We start from the raw sequence: 24,173 nt of genomic DNA, 5'->3' as shown, positions 1-24,173 counted from the left end.
GAAAGCACAGTCTATTAGTTGCAGGAGATTCAATTATTAGATGGATGGATAGCATCATTTGTAGGCAGGATTGACAATCCCAAATGGTATACAGACTACCTGGTGCCAGGGTGAGGAACATCTTGAACCAGCTTCAAAAGGTATTGCGAAGGCACGGAGGGTGGCACTGGGTGGTGAGGATCCAGTCAGTCATTGTGATTCACTTTGGGACCAGCAACATAGGGAGGACAAGGCAAGAGATTTTGTTCAATGAGTGCCAGGTGCAAGGAGCTAAATTAAAGAACAGGATCTCAAGGGTTATAGTCTCTGAATTTGGAAGGGGATAAGTCGGTTAGGGAGGTGAACATGTGGCTGAAGAAGCAGTATGGGGAAAGAGGGGTTCCATTTCACGTAACACCAACACCCGTACTGGGACATGAAGAACCTGCACTGTTGGGACAAGCTTCACCTGAATGGGGCTGGAACCAGGGTTTTGGTGGAAAGGATAGCTGGGCAGTTGCAAGGACTTTAAGCTAGTAAATGGTGGGTGGTGGTGTTGGGGAGGGCTCAAGTGGAGCAGGTAGCATAAATAACAATTCTAAAACAAACGAAACAAAGAGTCAGGAACCAACAGTCAGGAATTGTGCTTTATACACGACAAAGGGAAAAATGAGAAGACGTGAAGTAATTTTTTAAAAATTATTTTTTCATGGGATGTGGGTGTCACAAGCAAGGCCAGCATTTGTTGCCCATCCCTAATTGCCCTTGAACTGAGTGACTTGCTGGCTTGCTTGCTGTTACGAGTCACATGTAGGCCAGACCAGGTAAGGATGGCATATTTCCTTATTAATGAACTATATGCGTTTTTCCAATCATGGCCACCATCACTGACACTAGCTTTCAATTCCAGATTTATTAATTATGTGAATTTTAATTCCACCAGCTGCCATTTTGGGATTTGAACCATGTCACCAAAACATTAGTCTGGGCCTCTGGATTACTAGTCCAGTGAATTATCATCACGCCACCTCCAAATTAAATCAGGAGAGAGAAATAAGAAATGTGTGAGCAAGACGTTAGAACAGAAGGACAAGTTAGTGTGTGTGGCCCAAGTAAAATCTTTTTATACAAATTCACATAGTACAAGGAACAAATTGAATAAATTGCAGGTGCAACTTTAACTTGGAGGGTAATTACATGGTGGCCATTACTAAGACATGTCTGCAGGAAGGTCAGGACTGGGAACTAAATAAACAAGGTTATAAGGTCTTCGGGAAATATAGGGGAAATTATAGAGGAAGAGAAGTTACCTTAGTGATTAACAATTAAATCACTTCAATGAAAGGAGAGGACATAATGAGTGGCAGTGGAGACTTTAGGGGTAGAATAAAGAAGTAGAAAAGGATTTAAGACTGTAGTCGGAATTGTACATTGGCACCCCTGCTAGCAGCTACGAAGTGCCGGATTGCATAAATGCAGAGATTAGACATGCAAGTTGCATAGGCAGAATGGTTTTAACGTGGGATTTTAAATTGCATATAGATTGAGATAAGAGAACAAGCTTATGTTAGAAAGGTAGTGAATTTCTTGTGTATGTTCAGGATAGTTTTTCTGCAACAATATATCCTCAAACCAACAGACATGCCACATTAGATTTAGCAATAAGTAATGAGCCAGATTTAATTAACAGGCTAATGGTGCATGAACATTTATCATAACATGCTCGAGTTCAAAATTGTGTTTGGAAGGGAGAAATGCAAAATAGCTCCCTGAGATTTTAGACTTAAACAAGGCTGACTTCAATGTGGTGAGACAGAGAAAGACACCCGCAAGCTGGGCAAATCTGTCAATGGGTAAAATGGCAGATCATTTGTAGGTGTTAAGAAAAGAATGTGAGATACACAACCAGTTTATACCCTAAGGGGCAAGAACTCAAATTACCAAAAAGAAAAACTGCCATTGACGACTAAAGAGGTCAAGGGACAACACTAAACAAAGAAAAAGCACATAAAAATGCAAAAACGAGCACAGATCCTGGTGACTGCTAGAGATATGAAGAACAAAGGTGATAAATCACATCGTTAAAAATAGGGAGCATGAAAATAAACCTGATCGGAAGATCAGAAATTGATCCTTATTAAAATATTAGGAAAAAAAGGGTTGTCAGGAGAAATGTGGGCCCCCTTGAAAACTGATAAAAGTGATATTGTAAATGAAAATACAGAAATGGGAGACATGTTGAATAATTACTTTGCGTCAGTACAGTGGAGCACACCACAAGGAAACTAATATTGAATCAATGATGGGAATCCACCAAAAATAATATTAGTAAAATCAGAATTGAAGAAAATAATGTCACTAAAGAGTGACAACTCCCCAGGATCAGATGGCTTTCATCTCAGAGGTTAAAGGAAGCAGGTGAGAACACTGCAGATGCCCTAACTTTGATCTTTCAAAATTCTCTCAATTTGGGAACTGTTTCTCTAGCCTGGAAAACTGTGCATATGACATCACTGTTTAAGAAAAGTGAGGTGGGGAAACCAGGGTATTATAGACCAGTTAGCTTGACATCTGTTGTCAGGAAATTACTAGAGTCTACATTTAAGGATAGAGTGGCTGAAAAGATCCAAGCTTTCAGTTGACCAGAGAGAGCCAGCGTGGATTTGTAAAGGGTGCGTCATGTCTGACGAGCCTGAAGAGGTGACCAAAATCATGGGTTGGGAAACATTCATGGACATTATTTATATTAAATATCTTCCAGAAGGTATTTGTTAAAGTTCCTCATAAGAGACTGCTAGCCAAAGTTGAAGCTCATGGAATTAAAAACAAATGATTGATCAGGTTAGCAAATTGGCTGAGCATTAGCAGATAGAATAGATATAATGGGCACGCACTCTAACTGGCAAGGTGTGATAAGCGGTGTCCCGCAATGATCTGTGCTGGGGCCTCAACTGTTCACCATATTTATTAACAACTTAGATAATGGGATAGAAAGTCACAGATCCAAATTTGGCAGCGATACAAAGATAGGTGACATTGCTAGCTGTGTAGAGGAAGCATAACACGATAAAGAGATATTAAATGATTAAGTTAAGGGGCAAAACTGTGGCAAATGGATTTTAATGTAGGCAACTGAGAGGTAATCCACTTTGGGCCGAAAAGGATAGAACAGAGTACTCCATAAAAGCTGAAAAGCTAGAAAAAGTGGAGCTTCAAAAAGACTTGTAGGTCCATTGATGATTAAAGTGTCCTGGACAGGTATAAAAAAAATCAAAAAGTCATGCCAGCAGATTAGAATACAAAGGGGTAGAAATTATGCTATAGCTATACAAAGCCTTAGTTAGATCATATTTGAAGTACTTGGAGCAGTTTTAGGCATCATACCATAGGAAGGATAAATTGGCCTTGGAGGGAGTGCAGTGTAGATTTACCAAAATTATGCCTGGACTCCAAAGATTAAATTATGAGAGGTTACAAACTGGGGTTGTATTCCTTGGAATTTAGAAGGCAAAGGCACAATTTAATTGAAATTTTTAAGATGTTAAGTAGAACTGATGAGGGTAGGTAGATAGAAACTATTTCTGGTTTAGGGAGTATATGACTGAGGGCCATAGTCTAAATATTAGAGCCAGACCTTTCATGAGCAAAATTAGGAAACACTTCTATGGCAATTGGTGCTAGATCAATTATTAATTTTAAATCTGAGACCAAGATTTTTGTTACCCAAAGGTATTAAGAGAGATGTGCAATGGAGTTAGGTCACAAATCAGCCTTGATCAGATTGAATGGTGGAACAGGCTCGGGGCCTAAACTCATGTTCCTATGTTCCTCTGATGCCTAGCTGCCAAGAAGCAAGGTTTACATTTATATTAGCACCTTTCATGGCCTTAGGATGTCCCAAAGCAATTTACAGCTAATGAAATACTTTTGAAGTGTATTCAACGTTGTTGGAAATGCAGTCAATTTGCGCAGCTAATAAGAAAATTTGCCCAAATGTCATCCAACTGCAGGTACTTACGACATGGACAAAAATCCACAGGTTTATGAACAGTTGCTGGCAGCCAAGGTTCAGCTGGTAGTCCTTGTTTCTGAGTCACACGGTTCTGAGTTCAAGTCCCACTCCAAGACTTGAGCACAAAAATCAAAGCTGATACATAGCACAGTACTGAGGGAGTCCTGCACTGTCAGAGGGCTCCTCAAAGGCTTTGGCTGAGACATTAAACTGAGGCCCCACCTGCCTCCTTGGGTGAATGGAAACGATCCCATGGCACTATTTCAAAGAAGAGCAAGGGAGTTATCTCCAGTGTCCTGGTCAATAGTTAACCTTCAATCGACATCACAAAAACATATTACCTGGTCATTATCACATTGCTTTTGGCAGGAGCTTTCTGTGCACAAATAGGTTGCCATACTTGCTACATTACAACAACTATGACACTTCACAAGTACTTTATTGGCTACAAAGTGCTTTGGAAAGTCCTGTGGTCATGTCACATTCTATAAAAATTCAAGTTCCTTGTTATTCACTCAATACTGACCAATAAGCATCCCAATTTTGCAAGTAGCTGTTGTTGTGGGAAGAGGAATGGGGGCACTCAGACATGTGAGCATGGCTTCTTTATAAATACATACCGGAGTTTTCCCTCGAAATAGCTTCACTGGGTCTTTTGGGTTTCCTGTGCTGTACGCAAAGGTACAGAGTGCATACGCTGATTTGTCTTCAAAGCCTGCTAACATCTTATACAAACCTGGAAAGAGAAACACAAGAGTGGTGCAAATTAACAACAGGTGTATTTTTGTGTTACCTCAGTAAAACCTGGATGTCCTGATGCGTCAATACTAATGACCTGCATTCTTCCTACAGCTGGAGGGTAGAATATCCTCTGCTACAAGATTTATTTATGATTTGGATTAATGTTGCTGTTTGACTGAATGAAAGGTGGTGTCTTTCCGTCTTTCTATTTTTAATATTTAATAGGCATTTTCAACATTATGAGGGGTTTTGATAGAGGAGATACGGAGAAACTGCACTCGTAGAAGAATCAGTAACCAGAAAACACGCATTAAACATAATGGGCAAAAAATCCAAGGGAAAGTAAGAAGTTTTAGTTACGCAGTCAGTTATGATGATCTTGAATGCACTGCCTAAAAGGGTTGCAGAAGCAGATTCTTTAACAACTTTCAAAAGGGAAATGGATATATTCATATATGTGAATGAATGGGGAGATGTGGGATTTGAACCCATGTCCCCAAAGCATTAGCCATTAGCCAAAGCTAATGCTTTGGGACATGGATTTAAATCCCACACAGCAGCTGCTGGAATTCGAATTCAATTAGTAAATGGAATATAAAGTTAGACTCTGTAATGGTGACCATAAAACTATCATTGATTGTCACAGTAACCCATCTGGTTCACTAACATCCTTTAGGGAAGGAGATTTACCATCCTCACCTGGTCTGGCCTACATTTGACTCCAGACCCACAGCAATGTGATTGACGTTTAACTGCCTTCTGAACTGACCTAGCAAGCCACTCAGTTCAAGGGCAACTAGGGATGGGCAACAAATACTGGCCTCGCCAGTGACAACCATATCCCATGAAAGAATAAATAAAAACATTTTATAGACATTAATCATGCACACACACACATCTTGCAGATCTAAGGGGAAAGAGTGTGGGAGTAGAATTAATTTGTAGCTCTTTCGGTGTGCTGGCACAGGCACAGTGGCCTGAATAGCTCCTCCTGTGCTGTATGATTCTATTTTTTTGTCTTCTCTAGCTCTCATGCACAGTACTCACTCCAGAGGGTGGGCTGGCAACCTGTACCCAAGTTCTTATATGTCCATCAGTAGTCTCCCTTCCCCATCTCTTTGCACTATTACAGTCAGTTAAAATGAGAGAATCATTGAAATCCACAGCACAGAGGGAGGACATTTGGTTGCCTGTGCCAACCGAGAAAGAACGATCCAGAATAATCCCACTTCCCAGCTTTCAGTCCGTAACCTGTAGGTTGTGGCACTTAAATGCAGATCCAAGTACTTTTTTCTAAAATGTAATGAGAGTTTCTATCTGTACCACCCTTTCAGGTAGCGAGTTCCAACCCCCAACCACCCTCTGGTGAAACAATTAATCCTCAATTTCCCTGCTACCAATCACTTTAAACCTGGTTATTGAACTTGCTCCTAATGGAAATAGGTCCTTCCTAGGCCCCTCATAATCCGATACACCTGAATTAAATCTCCCCTCAGCCTCCTATATTCTAAAAGAAAACAACCCCAGCGTATCCAATCCTTCCCCTCATAGCTACAATTCTCGACTCCTGGTAAATTCCTTGTAAATCTCCTCTGTACCCTCTCCAGTGCAATCATATTCTTCCAGTAATGCAGGGACCAGAAATGTACACAGTACTCTAGCTGTGGTCCAGCTAGTGTTTTACACAGTTCTAGCATAACCTGCCTCCTATTTTCCTTTATCAGCTGAGACATAGAATTCATCACATATGCTCTTTTGACCACCTTATCCACCTGTCCTGCTACCTTCAAGAATCTACAGACATGCACGCCAAGGCTTCTTGATTCCTTGAATTCCGAGGTTCCTACCAGTTATTGTATGTTCCCTTGCCATTCCTGAGCCTGTTCCACTGTTCAATGAGGTCAAGGCTGATCTGTGACCTAACTCCACATCCCCACCTTTGCACCATGTCCCTTAATAAGTTTGGATAACAAAAATCTCAGTCTTAGATTTAAAATTGATAACTGATCTAGCACCAATTGCCATTTGCAGAAGAGAGTTCCAAACTGCCACCAGTCTTAGCATGTAGAAATGTTTCCTAATTTTGTTCCTGAAAGGTCTGGCTCTAATACTTAGACTATGTCCCTCAATTATGTTTGACCTATTTAAATGCATTACTTCACATTTCTATGGATTGAATTCCATTTGTCACTTTTCTGCCCACCTGACCAGTCCATTGATATCTTCCTGCAATCTACAGCTTTCTCACTGTAACTGATTTTGGTGCTCACTGCAAGCCTTTTAATCGTGCCCCACACAGTTTAGGCTAAATCACAAGCGATAACATGAAAAGCAATTTGGCATATCCCTCAACATCACAGCACAGAAACCACCTCCTTTCTATTCCATAAAGCAGCACTCTGGATCAGCACTGTGTCACCACATTGTGGTCACAGTGGAATCACTGCTCCGAGACACAACTTGCTTTGCATCCCCCCCATCACCACCCCCTCTATTTTCTCACTGCACACCGCCCGCCAACCTCCCACTATGGGGGGAATTGTTTCATTTAGTAGTAGCTTGGGGAAAAACTCTCACAATGAAGACAAGCTGACAACCAATACTGGGAATCAAACTCACCATCTTGACAACAAGAGTAGAGTTATATTACTAAACCTATTGGCCTGCAGGTAACATTTCTGAATAAATTAATAAAACCTGAAAGTCAAAGGAAAGTTTAATGCAAATTTAATTTACTGATTTATTTTTATGCCACACCAACACATCATGCGACAATTTTTCTTTCCCTAGTTTTCTCCCAAATGGCAGTGGCTGATTCTGGCAGTTCCCCTTGTACCTTGCCACCCTTCATTAACAATCCTGGACAATGAACATCAGCAGTCCATTCAACTGTGAGAGCATTGTTGTAAAGTTTGGCTCTGCCCACATTAACACATTAGAGAGCATTCAAGATCGTGAATCTCAGCTGATTTTATTTTTCCTGGTGCTTTCTAACCCAGGGATCTGGAGGCCAGCTAACTCAGTCAGCATTAGCTCAGCGAAACCAGCTGTTATCAGGGATTGAATCAGGTGGCTTTCTTAGTCTGTGCTGCTGATTATCACAATGCAATTGGTGGGGGGTACGGGGGGCAGGGAGGTGGGGGGGTGGCGCACAGGAGTTATTATTCAGCTAAGCTGTAGGGCATACACTTTTTGATGCATGAGTTTGACAGCAACGAACTGTTGAGTCTTCATCAATTGAACAAGTCAAAACTGAGTTTGATAGATATTTGTTTGATAAGGCTATTGAGGGATATGGAACCAAGTTGGGTAAATGGACTCAAGCTACAGGCCAGCCATGACCCACTTAATTGGTGGAACAGGCTTGAGGGCTGAGTAGCTTACTCCTGCTTCTCACAAAGCTCAATCAAGCTTATGATCCACTGCATTAAAACAGAACCATGAAGCACAAGAGTTTAACCATTGTATTCTTTATAAGCTTGAGACCAGAAGGTCATGGCTTCTCATACCAACAGTCAGTCATCCAAATCCACTTCAATTACTCCTCCATCAGTACGTGGGAATTATGCCAATCTATTGAGGAATTATTCAGAGTAGCTGGCATACTTGACTTGAATCACACCTCTTGTAAGCTGTTACGGAGTGACATGGCTGGCCATTATGGAACAGACCATCTCGCATCTGGTAGGAGGAGGAAGTGTGCTGGCAATTTGTCTGGAAAAATATACAGGGGAGAGAGAAAGGAGAAACTCAAAAACAAACCACTATTCCTCAATATATTTTAGCCATATACTGCCCAGTACAGGAGTACACAGACTCTCTTTAGTCCAAAATCCCATTGCAGACAACATACAATGTAAACTTTTAAGCTACAGCTCTCAAACGATTGGTTATTTTATATATAAATCCCTCAATGAGATCTCAACCTGCTTGTCACTCCCAGATGTCAATTATCTACCATACAAGTGGCCAAAGGTTTTTCATTTATATCTTCTACTCACCATTTTTATGGTACTTTGCCATTTTTATGACTGTTAACTTCCTACTGCCCTATGCCACAGTGCTCATCCTAAATGCAGCACTGCCCACAGAATACCTCTAGCAATCGACAAAAAACTTGACATTCAATGTGACACACACACACGATTACAAATTGAAATGGAATTGGGGTAGTATATTGGCATGGATTAAGGGCTGGATAACAGACAGAAAACAATAGTGATAAATGGGCCATTTTTGGATCAACAGGATGGAATTAGTGGAGCGCTGCAAGCATCAGCTATTTACAGTCTATATGAATGAACCAGATGAGGGGATTGAGCATGTGTATCCAATTTTGCTGACAATACAGAGCTGGGTGGGAAAGTGAGCTTTGAGGAGGACACAAAAAGGCTCCAAAGGGATATAGACTGTTTAAGGTGATTGGGCAAGAAGATGGAAGATGGAGCATGATGTGGGGAGGAGTGAAATTATACACTTTGGTGGCGAAAATGGAAAAGTAGATCTTTTTAAAAAAAAGGGTTAGACTAGTAAATGTTGGTACTCAATGATTAGTGTACAAGCACTCCCAAATCTAAGTTAATATGCAGATATAGCAAGCAAATGGTATGTTAGCCTTTATTGCAAAGGGGTTGAAGTTTAAGAATAAAGAGGTATTGCTGCAATTGTTTGGTGAGACCACATCTGTAGTAGTGTGTACAGATTGAGACTCCATGCTCAAGGAGGGATGGGATGTGACAAAGGTTTGCTGGATTGATTCCAGGGATGATAGCATTGACTTTTGAGGACAGACTAGAGTAGAATTGGCTCATATTCTCTGGAGTTTAGAACGATAAGTTCCTTTTTGAGGAGATTTCACAGTGTAGACGCCGAGGAGCTTTTTTGCCTGGTTCGATTGTCTAGAACTAGAGGTCATAGTCACTGGATAAGGGGTCAGCCATTTAGGACTGTTATTGAAGAAATTTCTTCACTCAGTGGGTTGTGGATCGTTGGAATTCTCTACCTCAGAGGGCTGAGGGTACTCAGTTGTTCAGTATATTCAAGACTCCGATCAATTGATTTTTGGGTATTAAGGTAATCAAGAAATTTGGAGATAAGGCAGCAAAGTGGAATTATGTAGAAGCTCATTCATAATCTCACTGTATGGTGGAGCAGGAGAGAATGCCCACTCCTCCTATCTATGTTCCTATTTTTCGTCATACCTATAAAGGTTCTCTAGCTTCGAATCTATTGTGCTTGAATTAGTATCACTTTTCAGCATGTAACACTTGCTTGCACTTGGAATTTTCATACAGAAGGTTGAAAAACTGTTTGCAAAGAATTAAACAACCCTTCATTATGAGGAAGATCATCACCCCTCCACACCCTCAAAGTATTGAATCCTGCAGGGTTTACTGGATAAAGAACAGAGCAGGAATGCTGGCTAGTCCTGTTCTCTCTAGACCAAGGGGCCAAGGACAATTAACCATGAAATTCTGTGGGCTTAAAATTGCTGAAAAAAATAAATGGTGTGAACAAGACATAGCATTATTGTGAAAAATCAGTCAGCAGTGAGTGACAAGGAAGAGATACTCCATGAATTGCCACAGGCTCCTGGACCATTTGCGCTGCTCTGCCATTAGCTCTACAAAAACAGTATCTTGCCCTCACCCGTTCTGTGAATTTCCTGTAGTTGCTGCATTTGCATATTAATTGCCCATCAATCTCGCCTGAGAAAATGAAGGCTAGTAGTTAACAGTGTAAATACCTTTCAACAATGATAATTGTTAATGACTGCCAACCAACCACTTCTCCAGAAAGTGAACAATTAGATGTGAGGTTTCATTCTTTCATGTTGCCATTTTGAATTTTACGTCAACTTACGTCACTGATGTGCCTCTGATCCCTGAGGCACTCCCGACATACGCACATCTGTGATACTTACATGGGAAGTTTAAAAGTTTAGATTGCCGGTTTTACCCTGCCAGGACTGCTCTGTTATTCCAATGAGAGTGGGATCAAATGGCCAGAACCAGAGACTTGAGTTGTTTGCGTTATACTTACCCTAGTTTTAAACAACTTTACGGAAGAGATTTTCATAACAGGTATAAAACCAGCGTAACTCTAAGCCAAACAGCTGGAGTGCCAAAAGTACTCTAGAATCCACAGCAATATTCAACATTCCCTCCCTTTCACCCCCGACAATGTTAACACCCCCAACCCCTTCTCACCCGGCAACGGTCACCAGCCCCCACCTGGACAGTGCTCACCCCCTCCCGCATCCCTTCTCCTGACACACTTCCCGGAATCCCTGGCTCTTATCCGGCCAATGTTGGGAGAGTTGGGGGGGCGGGGGGTGATGGGCAGTAAGCATTTTCATGTTTCCTTGGGGCAAGGGAGATTGGAGAACACCGTGAGGGGTGAGAAAGGTGGGGGTGAACACTGTCGGTGGGTGGGGTGAGGAGGGGGTTAGCACTGTCAGCGGGGTGAGGCTATGCAGTTTGAGGTTGACAGCTCCACTCAAAACACTACGTCAATAAACTGCAGACAGACCTTAAGGGGTAGGTCTTCAGGTCATGATGAGAAAAGGGGGTGTGGCTGCACCACAATTACATCTGACAATTTGCCTCCTGACTTCGCTGAACCGCCATTGGAAGGCGCAAAGGCTCCAGTGTAAAATGGTAAGTGGACAGATTAAAATCGGAGTCCACATTGGACGCATCCTCTGCAACACCGACCGAAAGATCTGGGCCTACAGTTTTCCTCTCTTGTTTCTCTCTCAATCTAATTTTTCTTTCCCTCTCTATTTTCCTTTCTGTACCTGATTGACATTGAGTACACTTACCCTAATTCACCTTAGTCCTTCCTCAAATCTCTCATCTCATTGGTTAAGGGGAGAGACGATTGAACCCATCCTAATCGCCATGGGTAATAATTTCAATGTGTCATCATCTCATATTGCCACCCCAACCTTGCACTTTTAAAGTGTTAAAATCACTAACCTTCAGGATGCAACTTTTCCAGGAACCATTTTCTAGAAGGGAATAGAAAAATAAAATTTAGAAACTATATGTCACAGGCACCTGCACTGACATAACCTGCGTGAAGTCAGGGGCCCCAAGCCATCAAATATCAGAACCGTTTCAAGCTTTCCCCATTCTAAACCCCACAGCTTTCACAAAGAAAATGGAATCTGTTCTCCTTTTGGAGGACCGCTTCCCCATTTTGCATGCATTAGTGTGTAGTCATCTCCTTGTTCCCACTCACGGGCAATCTGGGTCTGTTCCCTTAAAGAACTTGAGCCTTTGAGATCAATAGATTTCTGTTTGCAAAGGGAGACATGATGCTAATGTGGTAAACAGAGCAGAGGTACAGGTCAGCAATGATCAAAATGATTAAAAAAAACCTGCACACACTCAAATCTGTAGAGACACAGGAATCAGTAGATGCATCAGGCCCATTTTTCCATCACTGCTGCCTTATGTATCCAGTATTTCCAGCTTTCTTTTTGTTTTTTCTTCCAACCCTCTTGTGAGTTAACAGGTCTCAGTCAGGTAGTACAATTGGTCACAGTGGTCTGAGGTTAGAGATTGAAACCTTCCCCCATTCACCACCACACCCCCACCCCTTCATAAAAAGTGTTCTTGCTCTCGATCATTACACAGTGACCTATGCTAGAAAGGGCACACACATGGACAAACCAGGCTCAGAGTTCATCACGATATCACCTACAAAGCAAATTGGCATAGAGCAAATAAGATTAGGGAGTTGAATGCATGACTTAAAAGATTGTGTGGGAAGAATGGGTTTTGACTCATGGGGCACTGGCACCAGTACTGGGGAAAATGGTAGCTATACCGTTAGGATGGTCTTCACCTGAACCATACTGGGCCCAATGTTCTGGCATGGTTCTAGGATGGTAGAGAGGGCTTTAATCTAAATAGTGGTGGTGGGGTGGGCAAAAGGATTATTTGAAGGAGGTTTGGTAAATTAAAGGGAAAGGAGAAGGCAATGGAGCAAGGTAGCATTATGGGCAATGATAATTAGAATGTGGCAGGAAGGAACAGGCGTACGGTGCACCAGCAGATAAGGCCAGTGTTTGCAAAAATAATAAAAAGACAGAATTAAAGGCTCTATATCTGAACACAAGTGGCATTCATAACAAATCTGTTGAATTATCAACACAAATAGAAATAAATATCTATGACTTAAAAGCCATTACAGAGATGTGGCTGTAAGATGATCAGGCTGGGACCTGAATATTTGAGGATACTTGACATTTCGGAAGGATAGGAAGCTAGGAAAAGGTGGTGGGGTAGCTCTGTTAATTAAGGATGACATTAGTACAATAGTGCAAGATGACTTCAGTTTTAAACATCAAGATGTAGAATCAGTTTGGGTAGAGATCAGAATATCAAAGGAACAAAGTCACTGGTGGGAGTAGTTTATAGCTCCCCTAATAATTGCTATACTGTAGGACAGAGTATAAGGGAAGAAACAATGGGAGCTTGTAAGAAAGGTACCACAATAATCATGGGTGATTTGAATCTACATGTAGACTGGACAAACCAGATTGGCAAAGGTAGCCTGGAAGATGAATTCATAGAGTGAGTTTTGGACAATTTCTTAGAGCAGCACATTCTAGAGCCAACCAGAGAGCAGACTTTTCTAGACCTGGTAATGTGCAATCAGACAGGATTAATAAATGACCTCATAGTAAAGGAATCTCTAGGTAGCAGTGATCATAACACGATGGAATTTTGCATTCATGTGAGGTTGAGTAGTCCAGGGCTAAGACTAGTGTTTATGAAATTAAATAAAGGCAATTACAAGGGTATGAAGACAGAGCTGGCTAAAGTGAACTGTGAAATTAGGTTAAAGGGTGGCAGTCATTTAAGGAGATATTTCATAACTCTCAGCAAAGATACATACCAGTGAGTAAGCAAGAGTCTAGGAGAAGGATGCACCATCGTGGCTAACTAAGGTAGTTAAAGATAGTAACAAATTGAAAGAAAAAGCATATAATTCTGAGAAGATTAGTGGTACGGTCAGAAGATTGGACAGAATTTAAAAAACAGCAAAGAATGACTGAAAAGAAAAGAGGGAGAACTTAGAGTATGAGAGAAAGGTAGCTAGAAATATGAAAACAGATAGTAAGAGTTTCTACAAGTATTTAAAAAGGAAAAGATTAACTAAAGTGAGCACTGATCCTCTAGAAAGTCTGGGGAATTAATAATGGGAAATAAGGAAATGGCAGAAGTGTTGATCAGATATTTTGTGTCTGTCTTCACTGTGGAAGACAACTAACATCCTAGAAATACTTGTAAATCAAGAGATGAAAGGAAGGGAAAAACTTAAAACAATTGCAATCACCAGGGTAAGGGTACTGAGAAAGCTATTAGAACTAAAGGCTGACAAGTCCCCAGGACCAGGTGGCCTGCATCCTGAGGTTTTAAAAGAAGTGACAGCTGAGATAGTAGATGCACTAGTTGTAATTTTCCAAATTTCTCTAGATTCTGTAAAGATTGCATTAGATTGAAAAATAGCAAAGAGGACTCCTCTATTCAGGAAAGGAGGGAAACAGGAAGTGGGACGCTACAGATCAGTTAGCCTTACATCTGTCATAGGATAATGCTAGAATCTTATTAAAGAGGTTGTAGCAGGGCACTTAGATAATCTTCATGTGATCCGGCAAAGTCAACATGGTTTTGTGAAAGGGAAACCGTGTTGACTAATTTAATAGAGTTCTTTGAGGAAATAACAAGCAACATGGATAAAAGAGGACCTATAGATGTGGTGTACTTGGATTTCAAAAAGGCATTTGATGAGGTGTCACATCTACTACATTACTACTACATTAAATAAAAGCTCATGGTGTAGAGGGTAGGATATTAGCATTGAGAGGAGTTGGTTAGCTAACAGGAAGCAGAGAGTAGGAATAAATGGGTCATTTTTGATTTGGCAAGCTGTAAGCAGTCGAGTGCCACAGGGATCAGTGCTGGGGTCTCAACTATTTACAATCTACATCAATGACAGATGGAGGGACAAAATGCATGGTTATTACATTTATGATACAAAGATAAGCAGAAAAGTAAGTTGTCAATGGAACATAAGGAGTCTGTAAAGGGACATAGATAGTTTAAATGAGTGGCCAAAATTTGACAGATGGAGCATGATGTGGGAAATTGTGAACTTGTCCACTTTGGCAGGAAGAATAGAAAAGCAGCATATTATTTAAATGGAGAGAGACTGCAAAACTCTTGAGGTACAAAGGGGTCTGGGTGTTCTGGTACATGAATCACAAAAAGTTGGTATGCTGGTACAGCTAGTGATTAGGAAGGCAAATAAAATGTTGGTGTCTATTGCAAGGGGGATGGAATATAAAAGTAGGGAAGTTCTGCTACAGTTGTACAGAGTATTGGTGAGACCACATCTGCAACACTGTATACAGTTTCAGTCTCCTTACTTAAGAAAAGATATAATTGCGTTAGAAGCGGTTCAGAGAAGGTTACTTGACTGATTCCTGGGATGGGCGGGTTAACTTATGAGAAAAGGTGGGACAGATTGGGTCCGTATCCATTGAAGTTTAGAAGAATGAGAGTGATCTTATTGAAATATAAGATCCCGAGGGGGCTTGTCAGGTTGGATGCTGAGAGGATGTCTCCCCTTGTGGGGGAAATCTAGAACTAGGGGACACAGTTTAAAAATACGGGGTCTCCTATTTAAGATGGAGATGAGGAGAATTTTTTTCTCTCAGTGGGTTGTTAGTCTTTGGAATTTTCTTCCCCACAGAGCAATGGAGTCAGGGTCATTGAATACTCTTAAGGCTGAGTTAGGTAAATTCTTGATTAACAGGAAAGTCAAAGGTCATAGGGGGTAGACAGGACAGTAGAGTTGAGGCCACAATCAAATCAGCTATGATATCATTAAATGGCAGAGCAGGCTTGATGGGCCAAATGGCCTACTCTGCTCCTAGTTCATATTCATGTACGTACGTCTGCCAACACTTATCAAGGTTTGTGTGTGAAGATTTATTGTTTGGGTGAGATACTGAAAGACAATCATGGAATCATATCACACTGAGAATCAACATCTCCAGGATCGAACTCAGGAAAACTGGCACATGTAAACTGTGGATCATAGTCCTTTGCATCAGAAACCTGGATCTACTTAAAAGAGGATTACAAGGGTTTTGAGTGTCGACAATGTTTTATCATTAAGTGATATCACCTCAAGCAATCTTAAATTCGTTCTTCTGTAACTAGCATCAGTAAAAGTGACCATGGAGCTGTTTGATTGTCATAAAACCCAAATTGTTCACCAGTTCATCAATGCCCATTCTCTTAGGGAAGGAAGGTCTGGGTTCAACTCCACTCCCCCTCCCCCTGCTTTCGGGACTTGGGTACATAATCCAGGCTAATGCTCCAGTGCAGTACTGATGTGCACTGCCATGATGTGGTCTTTCAGGTGAGATGGTAAACCAAGGTCTCACCCAATACTTCAGGTGGGCATGAAAGATCCTAAGACATTATTCAGAGTAGAGAAATTCCCCAATGCACTGGCCAAGATTAAGTCTCCCAAATCACCTCCAAAACACATCATAACTGGCATTTACTTCATTTTTGTTTGTGATTGCTGTGCTTTTCTACAGAACAGAGACTGCACTTTGAGGGCTACGCAGCGATTCAAGACCTCTTGAAGCATCTATAACAGTACTTTATAAATACAATTGGCCTCCATTCTAAACTATTCTTGGCCCTGAGATTTCTCAACCTATACCTGTGTTCCTAAAGTTGACTATAGATTGCTGTACATGAGGATTCAGTGGCCATTTAATTTAAATCTTGAGTGGCAGGTTCAGGAAATTTACTTCCAAACAATTGGGAATTAGGTTTTGCGATATAAAGGAAAAGCATAATGAGATTAATACAATAACACCACTGATCTTATTTAAAAAACAATCAACGTTTTAAGCAAAATGTTCAAAATAACAGACTACAATTGACTTTATAGGGAAACCAGCAGATCTCAAAATAAAATCAGAAAATCTAGAAAATACACAGTAGGTATGTCAGTGTGCGAAGACAGAAGACAAGTTCTGATATTGTGGATGCTTACTACAGCTTTGAGCTGAAGTCCACACATGTTACCTGACATGCTGGTTTGTTTACAGTTTATCCTCTAGGAAGAACACAATCCTTTCACCTGGGATTAAATTCTACCAACCAGACAGCAGGAACTGCTCTTGCTTTTAGACTGTCAGCAACAGTTTCAAGTGACATGTGTTTGACGATCTTAAATTCTTATCCAAAGGTTGAACCAAAGAAGTTTAGAGTGCAGAAGGAAGCCATTTGGCCCACTGGGTCAGACAGCAATCGAAAGCTGGCCCTACTGCCCTGCTCTCTCCATGTGGCTTTGTATCCGCTTCCAATTTTTATCCATTTTTTCCCTTAAAAGATGGAACAATCTCAGCCCTCAACTATTTTGTGACAAAGCTTTCCATGCTCCACAATCTGGACAAAAAAAGGAATCTCAATTTCTCTCCTCATTGAGAATCATTTTAATTTGGTGACCTTCCTCATCACTGACCCTCCAAAACACAGGAAATTGTCCTTGTCGTTTGACCATTTCCAAACCCTTCATGATTTTAAATCTCTTTAATCTTCAGTGCTCAGGCTGAATAGTCCCTGTATCTCATGTTTCTGCTCATAAGTCACAACACTCAGTTTTCCATCTGTGATCTTATCCTGGAGAATTTGTATGCTGACTGTGACTTCAATGTCCTTTGTGCAACAGGGCAACTGAAACTGCATTCTGAACACCAACTGCAACATTGCCCTGCACAAGTTTACCATTATCCTCAATTATATAATCTAAACTCTGTGGCTCCTTTTATGGCTTTATGCCCTACACTGGTTACCGTCAAGGGTTCTTTATATTCATATGCAACCTTCAAAATTTAAGTTGCATACTTCCATTCCATTTTTTCCTATCAAATTACATTACCTCACATGCCTTGTATTAAATTGCCAATGGCACTTTTGAGTCTATTCTACTAACTCAAAGCCAGGGCAACATTTCCTGCTCAGTTCAGATTAGATTTAAACCCACAACTTTTGTGCTGTCAGTAAATGCGCACCCAGCAGCATGCTCTGGGTATACCACTCCCAACCGAATCAGAGTAATATCCACCAGTCAGAACTCTGCCCACTACTCAACTTTCTATCCACAACCACATCTCATTATACTTGAGATTTTGTAACAAATTTCATAAAAATTCATTGAAAAACTTTTGAAAATCCATATACACGCCCATTGCATTGACTATCTAGCCAATCACCTCAAAAAAAATTCAAAAATTCTCTCGAGTGTGACTTTAACTTAACATTCCTATTGGCTGTCCTTGATGAGCCCTGGCATCTCTTCATGCTTAATTTTGAATTATGGATTCCAAGAGTTTGCCCACAATTGATGTTAGACTAATTGGTCTGGAGTTGCACGATTATCCTTCTTGAACAGAGCATTGGCTGCTCTCCCACTTCACAGCATAATTTGCCTGTTCATAGAGGGTTAAAAAATTTCAGCCAAAGCCTCTGCTATGCCCCTTTCTCACTGCTTTTTTCAGCCTCGGTTGGGTACCATCACGACTGAGTGATTACTTACTTTGAATTCAGCCCTGTTCCAGAGCCACTTCCTTGTCTATAGTCACCTCCAACAATTGCACCACATTGCCCGGTAGTACGCTTAGTGTCAATTCAACCATTTTTAAAACTGATGCAAATATTTAATATCTCTGTTGTAACTTCATCCTCTATAACTACATTTTCCCCCCATGTCCTCAAGGTAGTCCCACCCTCTCCAATTGTTTTGATAAAAACTCTGACCTATATTAGTGACTTAAGCAAAGAGATAAAGAGTAAAGTATCTAAGTTTGCTGACAATACAAAGCCAGCTGGGAGTGGAAGCTGTGAGGAGGACACAAAGAGGCTGCAAAGGAATATAGACAGGTTAAGTGAGTGGGCAACAAGGTGGCAGATGGAGGATAATGTGGGGAATTGTGAGGTTATTCACTTTGGTCAAAAGAATAGAAAAGCAGAATATTTTTCAAAAGGTATGAAACTTGCAAATGTTATGTTCAGACGTGCTTGGGAGTGCTCATACAAGGAACACTGAAAGTTCTGTTGCAGGTATAACACGCAATTAGGAAGGCAAATGGCATCCTGGCCTTTTTTGCAAGGGGATTGGAGTACAAGAATAAAAGTTTGTTTTACAATTGTACAGGGCTTTGATGAAACCACACCAGGAATACACTGTGCCGTTTTGGTCTCCTTTTTGTATACTTGCATTGAAGGCAGTACACCGAAGATTCATTAGAGATTGGACCTGGGACAGGAGAGTTGTCCTATGGTAAGAGGCTGAGTAGATTGGGTCTATATTCCCTGGAGTTTAGAAGAGTGAGAGGTGATCTCATCGAAACATACAAGATTCTGAAGGGGCTTGATAGGGTAGACACAGAGGTTGTTTTCCCTGGTTGGGGAATTTGGAACATGGGGGCACAGTCGTAGGATATGGGAACTGAGATGAAGAGAAATTTCCTTAAAGGGTTGAGAGTTTTTGGAAGTCTCTAACCCAGAGGGTCGCTGAATATATTTAAGGCAGAGTTAGACAGATTTTGGTCTCTTAGGGAATCAAGGGATATGGGAAGTGGGAGGAAAGTGACGTTGAATCCTGAAGATCAGTCACAATTGCATTGAATGACAAATCAGGATCGACAGACTGACTGAGTTCCTGCTCCTCTCTCTTTTGTTCTTATGACCATTTTCTTCTTAGTTTACCTAATCTCCTCTTTCACTACTCAGTACATTCCTCATGATTTTCTTTTGCTAGCCTTGGATTATCCCTTTCTTTTAGCTCAAAACAAATTGTGCTAAACGATTACTTCCACTTTAAAACAAAAACCAACCTCAGGTGATGAGGATAATGGAAAAGTCACATTGGTGGTGATTGTTAAGTGAGGTAGAGCAGAAGGTGCTTTACTCAGTAAATAATACCTGACTCAATGATGCTGAATGCAAGAAATGAAAGAGTGTTACAATCAATAACTGGCTCTCAAGCATATAAAATACACCAAAAGGTTTTATTGAAAAGAAAAGAACAAACTCTTAAAATATTCATTTGTGGGATGTGGGCTACAGATTGCTCATCACTAATTATAAAACTGCTATTGCTGTTTTATGGCTTTATCCACCTGCACACATTACTTTCAAGGGTTTTCTTATATTTATCCACAGTCTCAAAATTTTCGAATGACTGTATACTTCTATTCCTTGTTTTTTTCCCTACCAAACTATATTACCTCTCAGTTTTCTGCATTAAATTGCCTACGCCACTTTTGAGTCTATTTTGCTACATCTATAGCCAGAAGAGCTTTTCCTGTCAGTTCAAATTGGAGTTTATATTCTTTCATGTTATAGCCAGCCCAGCATTTGTTGCACATCCCCAACTGCACTCAAGGTGGTAGTGGTGGTGAGACGTCTTCTTGATATGCTGCAGTCCTTCTGGGACAGGTACACCCAAGTGCTGTTAGGGAGTTCCAGGATTTTGATCCAGTGACAGTGAAAAAACTGCGATATCGTTCCAAGTCAGGATGGTGAGTGGCTTGGAGGGGAACTTGCAGGAGGCTTGGCGAGTTACTGCAGTGCATCTTGTACATGGTACACACTGCTGTCACTGTGCAGTGGTGGTGGAGGAAGTGAATGTTTAAGGTAGCGGATGGGGCACTGATCAAGCAGGCTTCTTTGTTTGGGATGATGTTGAGCTTCTCAAGTGTTGTTCGCACTGTACTAAACCAGGCAAGTGGACAGTATTCCATCACACTTCTGTCTTGTGCTTTGCAGATGGTGGACAGGCTTGGGGAGACAGCAGGTGAGTTACTTGCCACAAAATTCTTGGCCTCTGACACGCTCTAATAGCAACAGTACTTTATATGGCTACTCCAGTTCAGTTTCTGGTCAATGGTAACTCCGGGATGTTGATAGTGGGGATTCAGCGATAGTAATGCAATTGAATGCCAAGGGGAATGGTTAGATTCAGTCTTGTTGGAGGTGGTCACTGATGCCACACAAGTACAGGCAATGTAATTTGCCAAACATCAGCCCAAGCCTGAATGTTGTCCAGGTCTTGCTGAATATGGACATGGACTCTTCAGTATTTAAGGAGTCTCGAATGGTACTGAACATTGAGCAATCATCAGCGAACATCCCCACTTCTGAACATGTGTTGACGAGAAGGCCGTTATGAAGCAGCTGAAGATGGTTGGGTCCAGATACTACCCTGAGGAACTCCTGCAGCGACGTCCTAGGACTGAGATGATTGAGCTCCAACAATCACAATCATCTTCCTTTGAGCTAGGTATGACTCCAACCAGTGGAGGGTTTCTCCCCTAACAATTCTCACTGACTTAAATTTTGCTGGGGCCCCTTGATGCCACACTCGGTCAAATGCTGCATTGTTGTCAATGGCAGTCACTCTCATCTTCCCTTGAGTTTAGCTCTTCTGCCCATGTTTGGACCAAGGTTGAATGAGGTCAGGAGCAGAGTGACCCTGGCAGAACAAAAGCTGAGCATTAGTGATATTGCTGTGTAAGTGCCACTGTTGATGATACCTTTCAACACTTTGCTGGTGATCAAGAATTGACTGAGCACTAATTGGCCAGATTGGATTTATCCACTTCTGCTGTTTGGCATACAAGTAGTCCTGTGTTCTAGCTTCACCAGATTGATAACCCATTTTTAGGTTTGCCTGGTGCTGCTCCTGACATGTCCTCCTGCACTCTTCATTGAACTAGGATTGATCGCCCCTTGACATTCAACGGCATTACCATCACTGAATTCCCCACTATCAATATCCTGGGGGTTACTATTGCTAGAACCTGAACTGGACTAGCCATATAAATACTGTGGCTACATGAGCAGGTCAGAGGCTAGGAATCCTGAATAACTCACTTCCTGACTCCCCAAAACCTGTACAGGGCACAAGTCAGGAGTGTGATGGAGTACTCTCCACTTGCCTGGATGAGTGCAGCTCCCACAACACTCAAGAAGTTCAACACCATTCAGACAAAGCAGCCCGCTTGATTGGCACCCCATCCACAAACATTCACTCCCTCCACCACCGACGCACAGCAGTGTGTACCATCTACAAGAGCACTGCAGGAACTCAGCAAGACTCCTCAGACAGCACCTTCCACTACCACCTAGGGCAGTAGATAGTTGGGAACACCACCACCTGGAAGTTCCCCTCCAAGCTTCACTGTCGCTAGGTCAAAATCCTGGACTCCCCCCACCCCCCCCCACAACAGCACTGTGGGTGTACCTACACCACATGGACTGCAACGTTCAAAAAGGCAGCTCACCACCACCTTCTCAAAGGCAATTAGGGATGAGCAATAAATGCTGGCCTAGCCAGCAATGCCCACATCCCATGAATGAAATTGAAATTAAATTAAAAAACGAATTAAAATGAAATTTTAAAAATCCCTTGGTTTGATGGTAATGGTAGAGTGGGGGATAAGCTGGGCCATGAGGTTACAGATCGTAATGAATAAAATTCTGCTGCTGATGGCCTCATGGAAACTCAGTTTTGATTTGTGTCATGACCTGTACAGGTATGAAGAAATTACAAATTCTACAGCGGTATCTTGTTTTAACAATGGACACCAAAAGCTTTTTAAAGATGGTTGTAGCATATCATGTGACTTCGGCAGTATTAACTTGGGCAAATATCTAATTACAGATGGGAAATCACAGCCACTTGTGAACTTCACACATCGCATTGTTAAGAATAAACCGTCTACAAACAGGACTATGATACATCAGCCGATTTGTCTTTCGGCTTCACCAAGGACAATAGCGACTTTGAAACTCAGTGGGTGTTAGCCAATATTAAATGGATCTCATCGACATTTCATTGTATTGTGGTGGCTCCTCATCCCAAACCCAAAGATCTTGGCTGTCTGAAATTCTCAGGTTATGAAAAACCACAACACAGGATTTAGTGTTTAGAATGTTTAGTGGCCTAACATCCCAACTTATTTGGGAAAGCACTTTGGACTCATATCAGGTCACATGGATAAGAAAGCTATGTTTGTTACCTGCTTTTAAAAATAACAGCAGAAGCTGTTCAGTCAGAATCATGACATATACCATCAGAACACCATCTAAGACAACAAGCCAGCTGCAGTCAACTGAGGAGCCAGGATGATAAACAGCAATACCTCAAAATTGGGAGATGGACTCTCTCCAACCTGTTCCACCTTCAGGCTCACCTGACAGCAGACCTCCTGGCAATTCAACTACAAGAACCCTCACAGCTGACTGAAAATCCACTCCAGCTAAAGCATCAATTCATCCAAGAAACTACAGGCCTGCTACGAAAGAGACTGAAATAATTCCAGATTGTAATCATATTGTTTCTTTTCTTCATCTGTATCTACTTCCTGTGTGCATGTGATGGTGTACAAGACCTTGCATTTAAACCTCCGGGGCAAGTGTGTGCGAATAAATAATTTTCATTTTTAAATTCACAGCTGCTGGAATAATTTAAACCGAGACAAAGGGAACACACTAACCCCACACATTATTACACTACGATCACGGGCAACAATAAAACAAACTCTGTCTGTGACAGTCGCTAGATCTGTTCTGAATCTATCCCATTTAGCATGGTGGTGGTGCCACACAATGTGATGGATGATATCCCCATTGAGATGGGGCTTCATCTTCACAAGGACTTGTGCGGTGGTTCCGCCTACCAATTATGTCACGGACAGGTGCATCTGTAACAGGTAGATTGGTGAGGGGGCAAAATCAAGTAGGTTTTTTCCCTCTTGTTGGTTCTCTCACCGCCAGGTGCAGGTCCAATCTGGAAGATATGTTCTTCAGGGTTCACCCAGCTCGGTCAGCAATGGTGCTACTGGGGCACTCTTGGTGGTGGACATTGAAGTCCGCCACCAGAGTACATTCTGTCCCCTTTCTGCCCTCAGTGCTTCTTCCAAGTGGTTTTCAACTTGGGAGGAGTACGGTTATCATTTCTGGTGCCTAGGACGGTGCCAGGTGGTCAGTCCCGTTTTACTCCTTTTGACTTTTCTGTAGCGGTTTGGTACAACTGAATGGCTTGCTGGGCCAGTTCAGAGGACAGTTAAGAGTCGACCACATTGCTGTGGGTCTGGAGTAACATGTAGGCCAGAGCGGGTAAGGGGCAGTTTCCTTCCCTAAATGACATTGGTGTACAAGGTAGGTTTTTACAACAATCGATGGTAATTTCGCAGCACCATTTTTGAGACTAGCCTTCAATTCCAGTTCTTTATTACTTAATTGAATTTAAATTACACCAGTTGCCATGGTGGAACCCACATCCCAGTTTGCTAACCTGGGCCCACTCGTCCAGTGACATTATCACTGTG

The 24,173-nt window shown here is 41.6% G+C and overlaps 1 protein-coding gene across 1 annotated transcript in view; it reads right to left on the bottom strand.

Moving 5' to 3' along the window:
• The window catches only part of itpa (inosine triphosphatase (nucleoside triphosphate pyrophosphatase)), a 40,754-nt gene that overhangs the window by 2,110 nt on the left and 14,471 nt on the right, over positions 1–24,173 (bottom strand). Inside the window, exons 5-6 of the mRNA XM_078561582.1 lie at positions 11,713–11,744; positions 4,612–4,727 (exon numbers count right to left, since the gene is read on the bottom strand). Of these exons, the coding sequence (XP_078417708.1) occupies positions 4,612–4,727; positions 11,713–11,744 (148 nt within the window). The remainder of the gene's footprint in view (positions 1–4,611; positions 4,728–11,712; positions 11,745–24,173) is intronic.

Source organism: Cetorhinus maximus, chromosome 17 (assembly GCF_964194155.1).
Source record: "Cetorhinus maximus chromosome 17, sCetMax3.hap1.1, whole genome shotgun sequence".
Lineage (NCBI taxonomy): Eukaryota > Metazoa > Chordata > Chondrichthyes > Lamniformes > Cetorhinidae > Cetorhinus > Cetorhinus maximus.
Note: the sequence above shows the minus strand (reverse complement) of the source record. Positions and strands in the feature narration are given on the sequence as shown.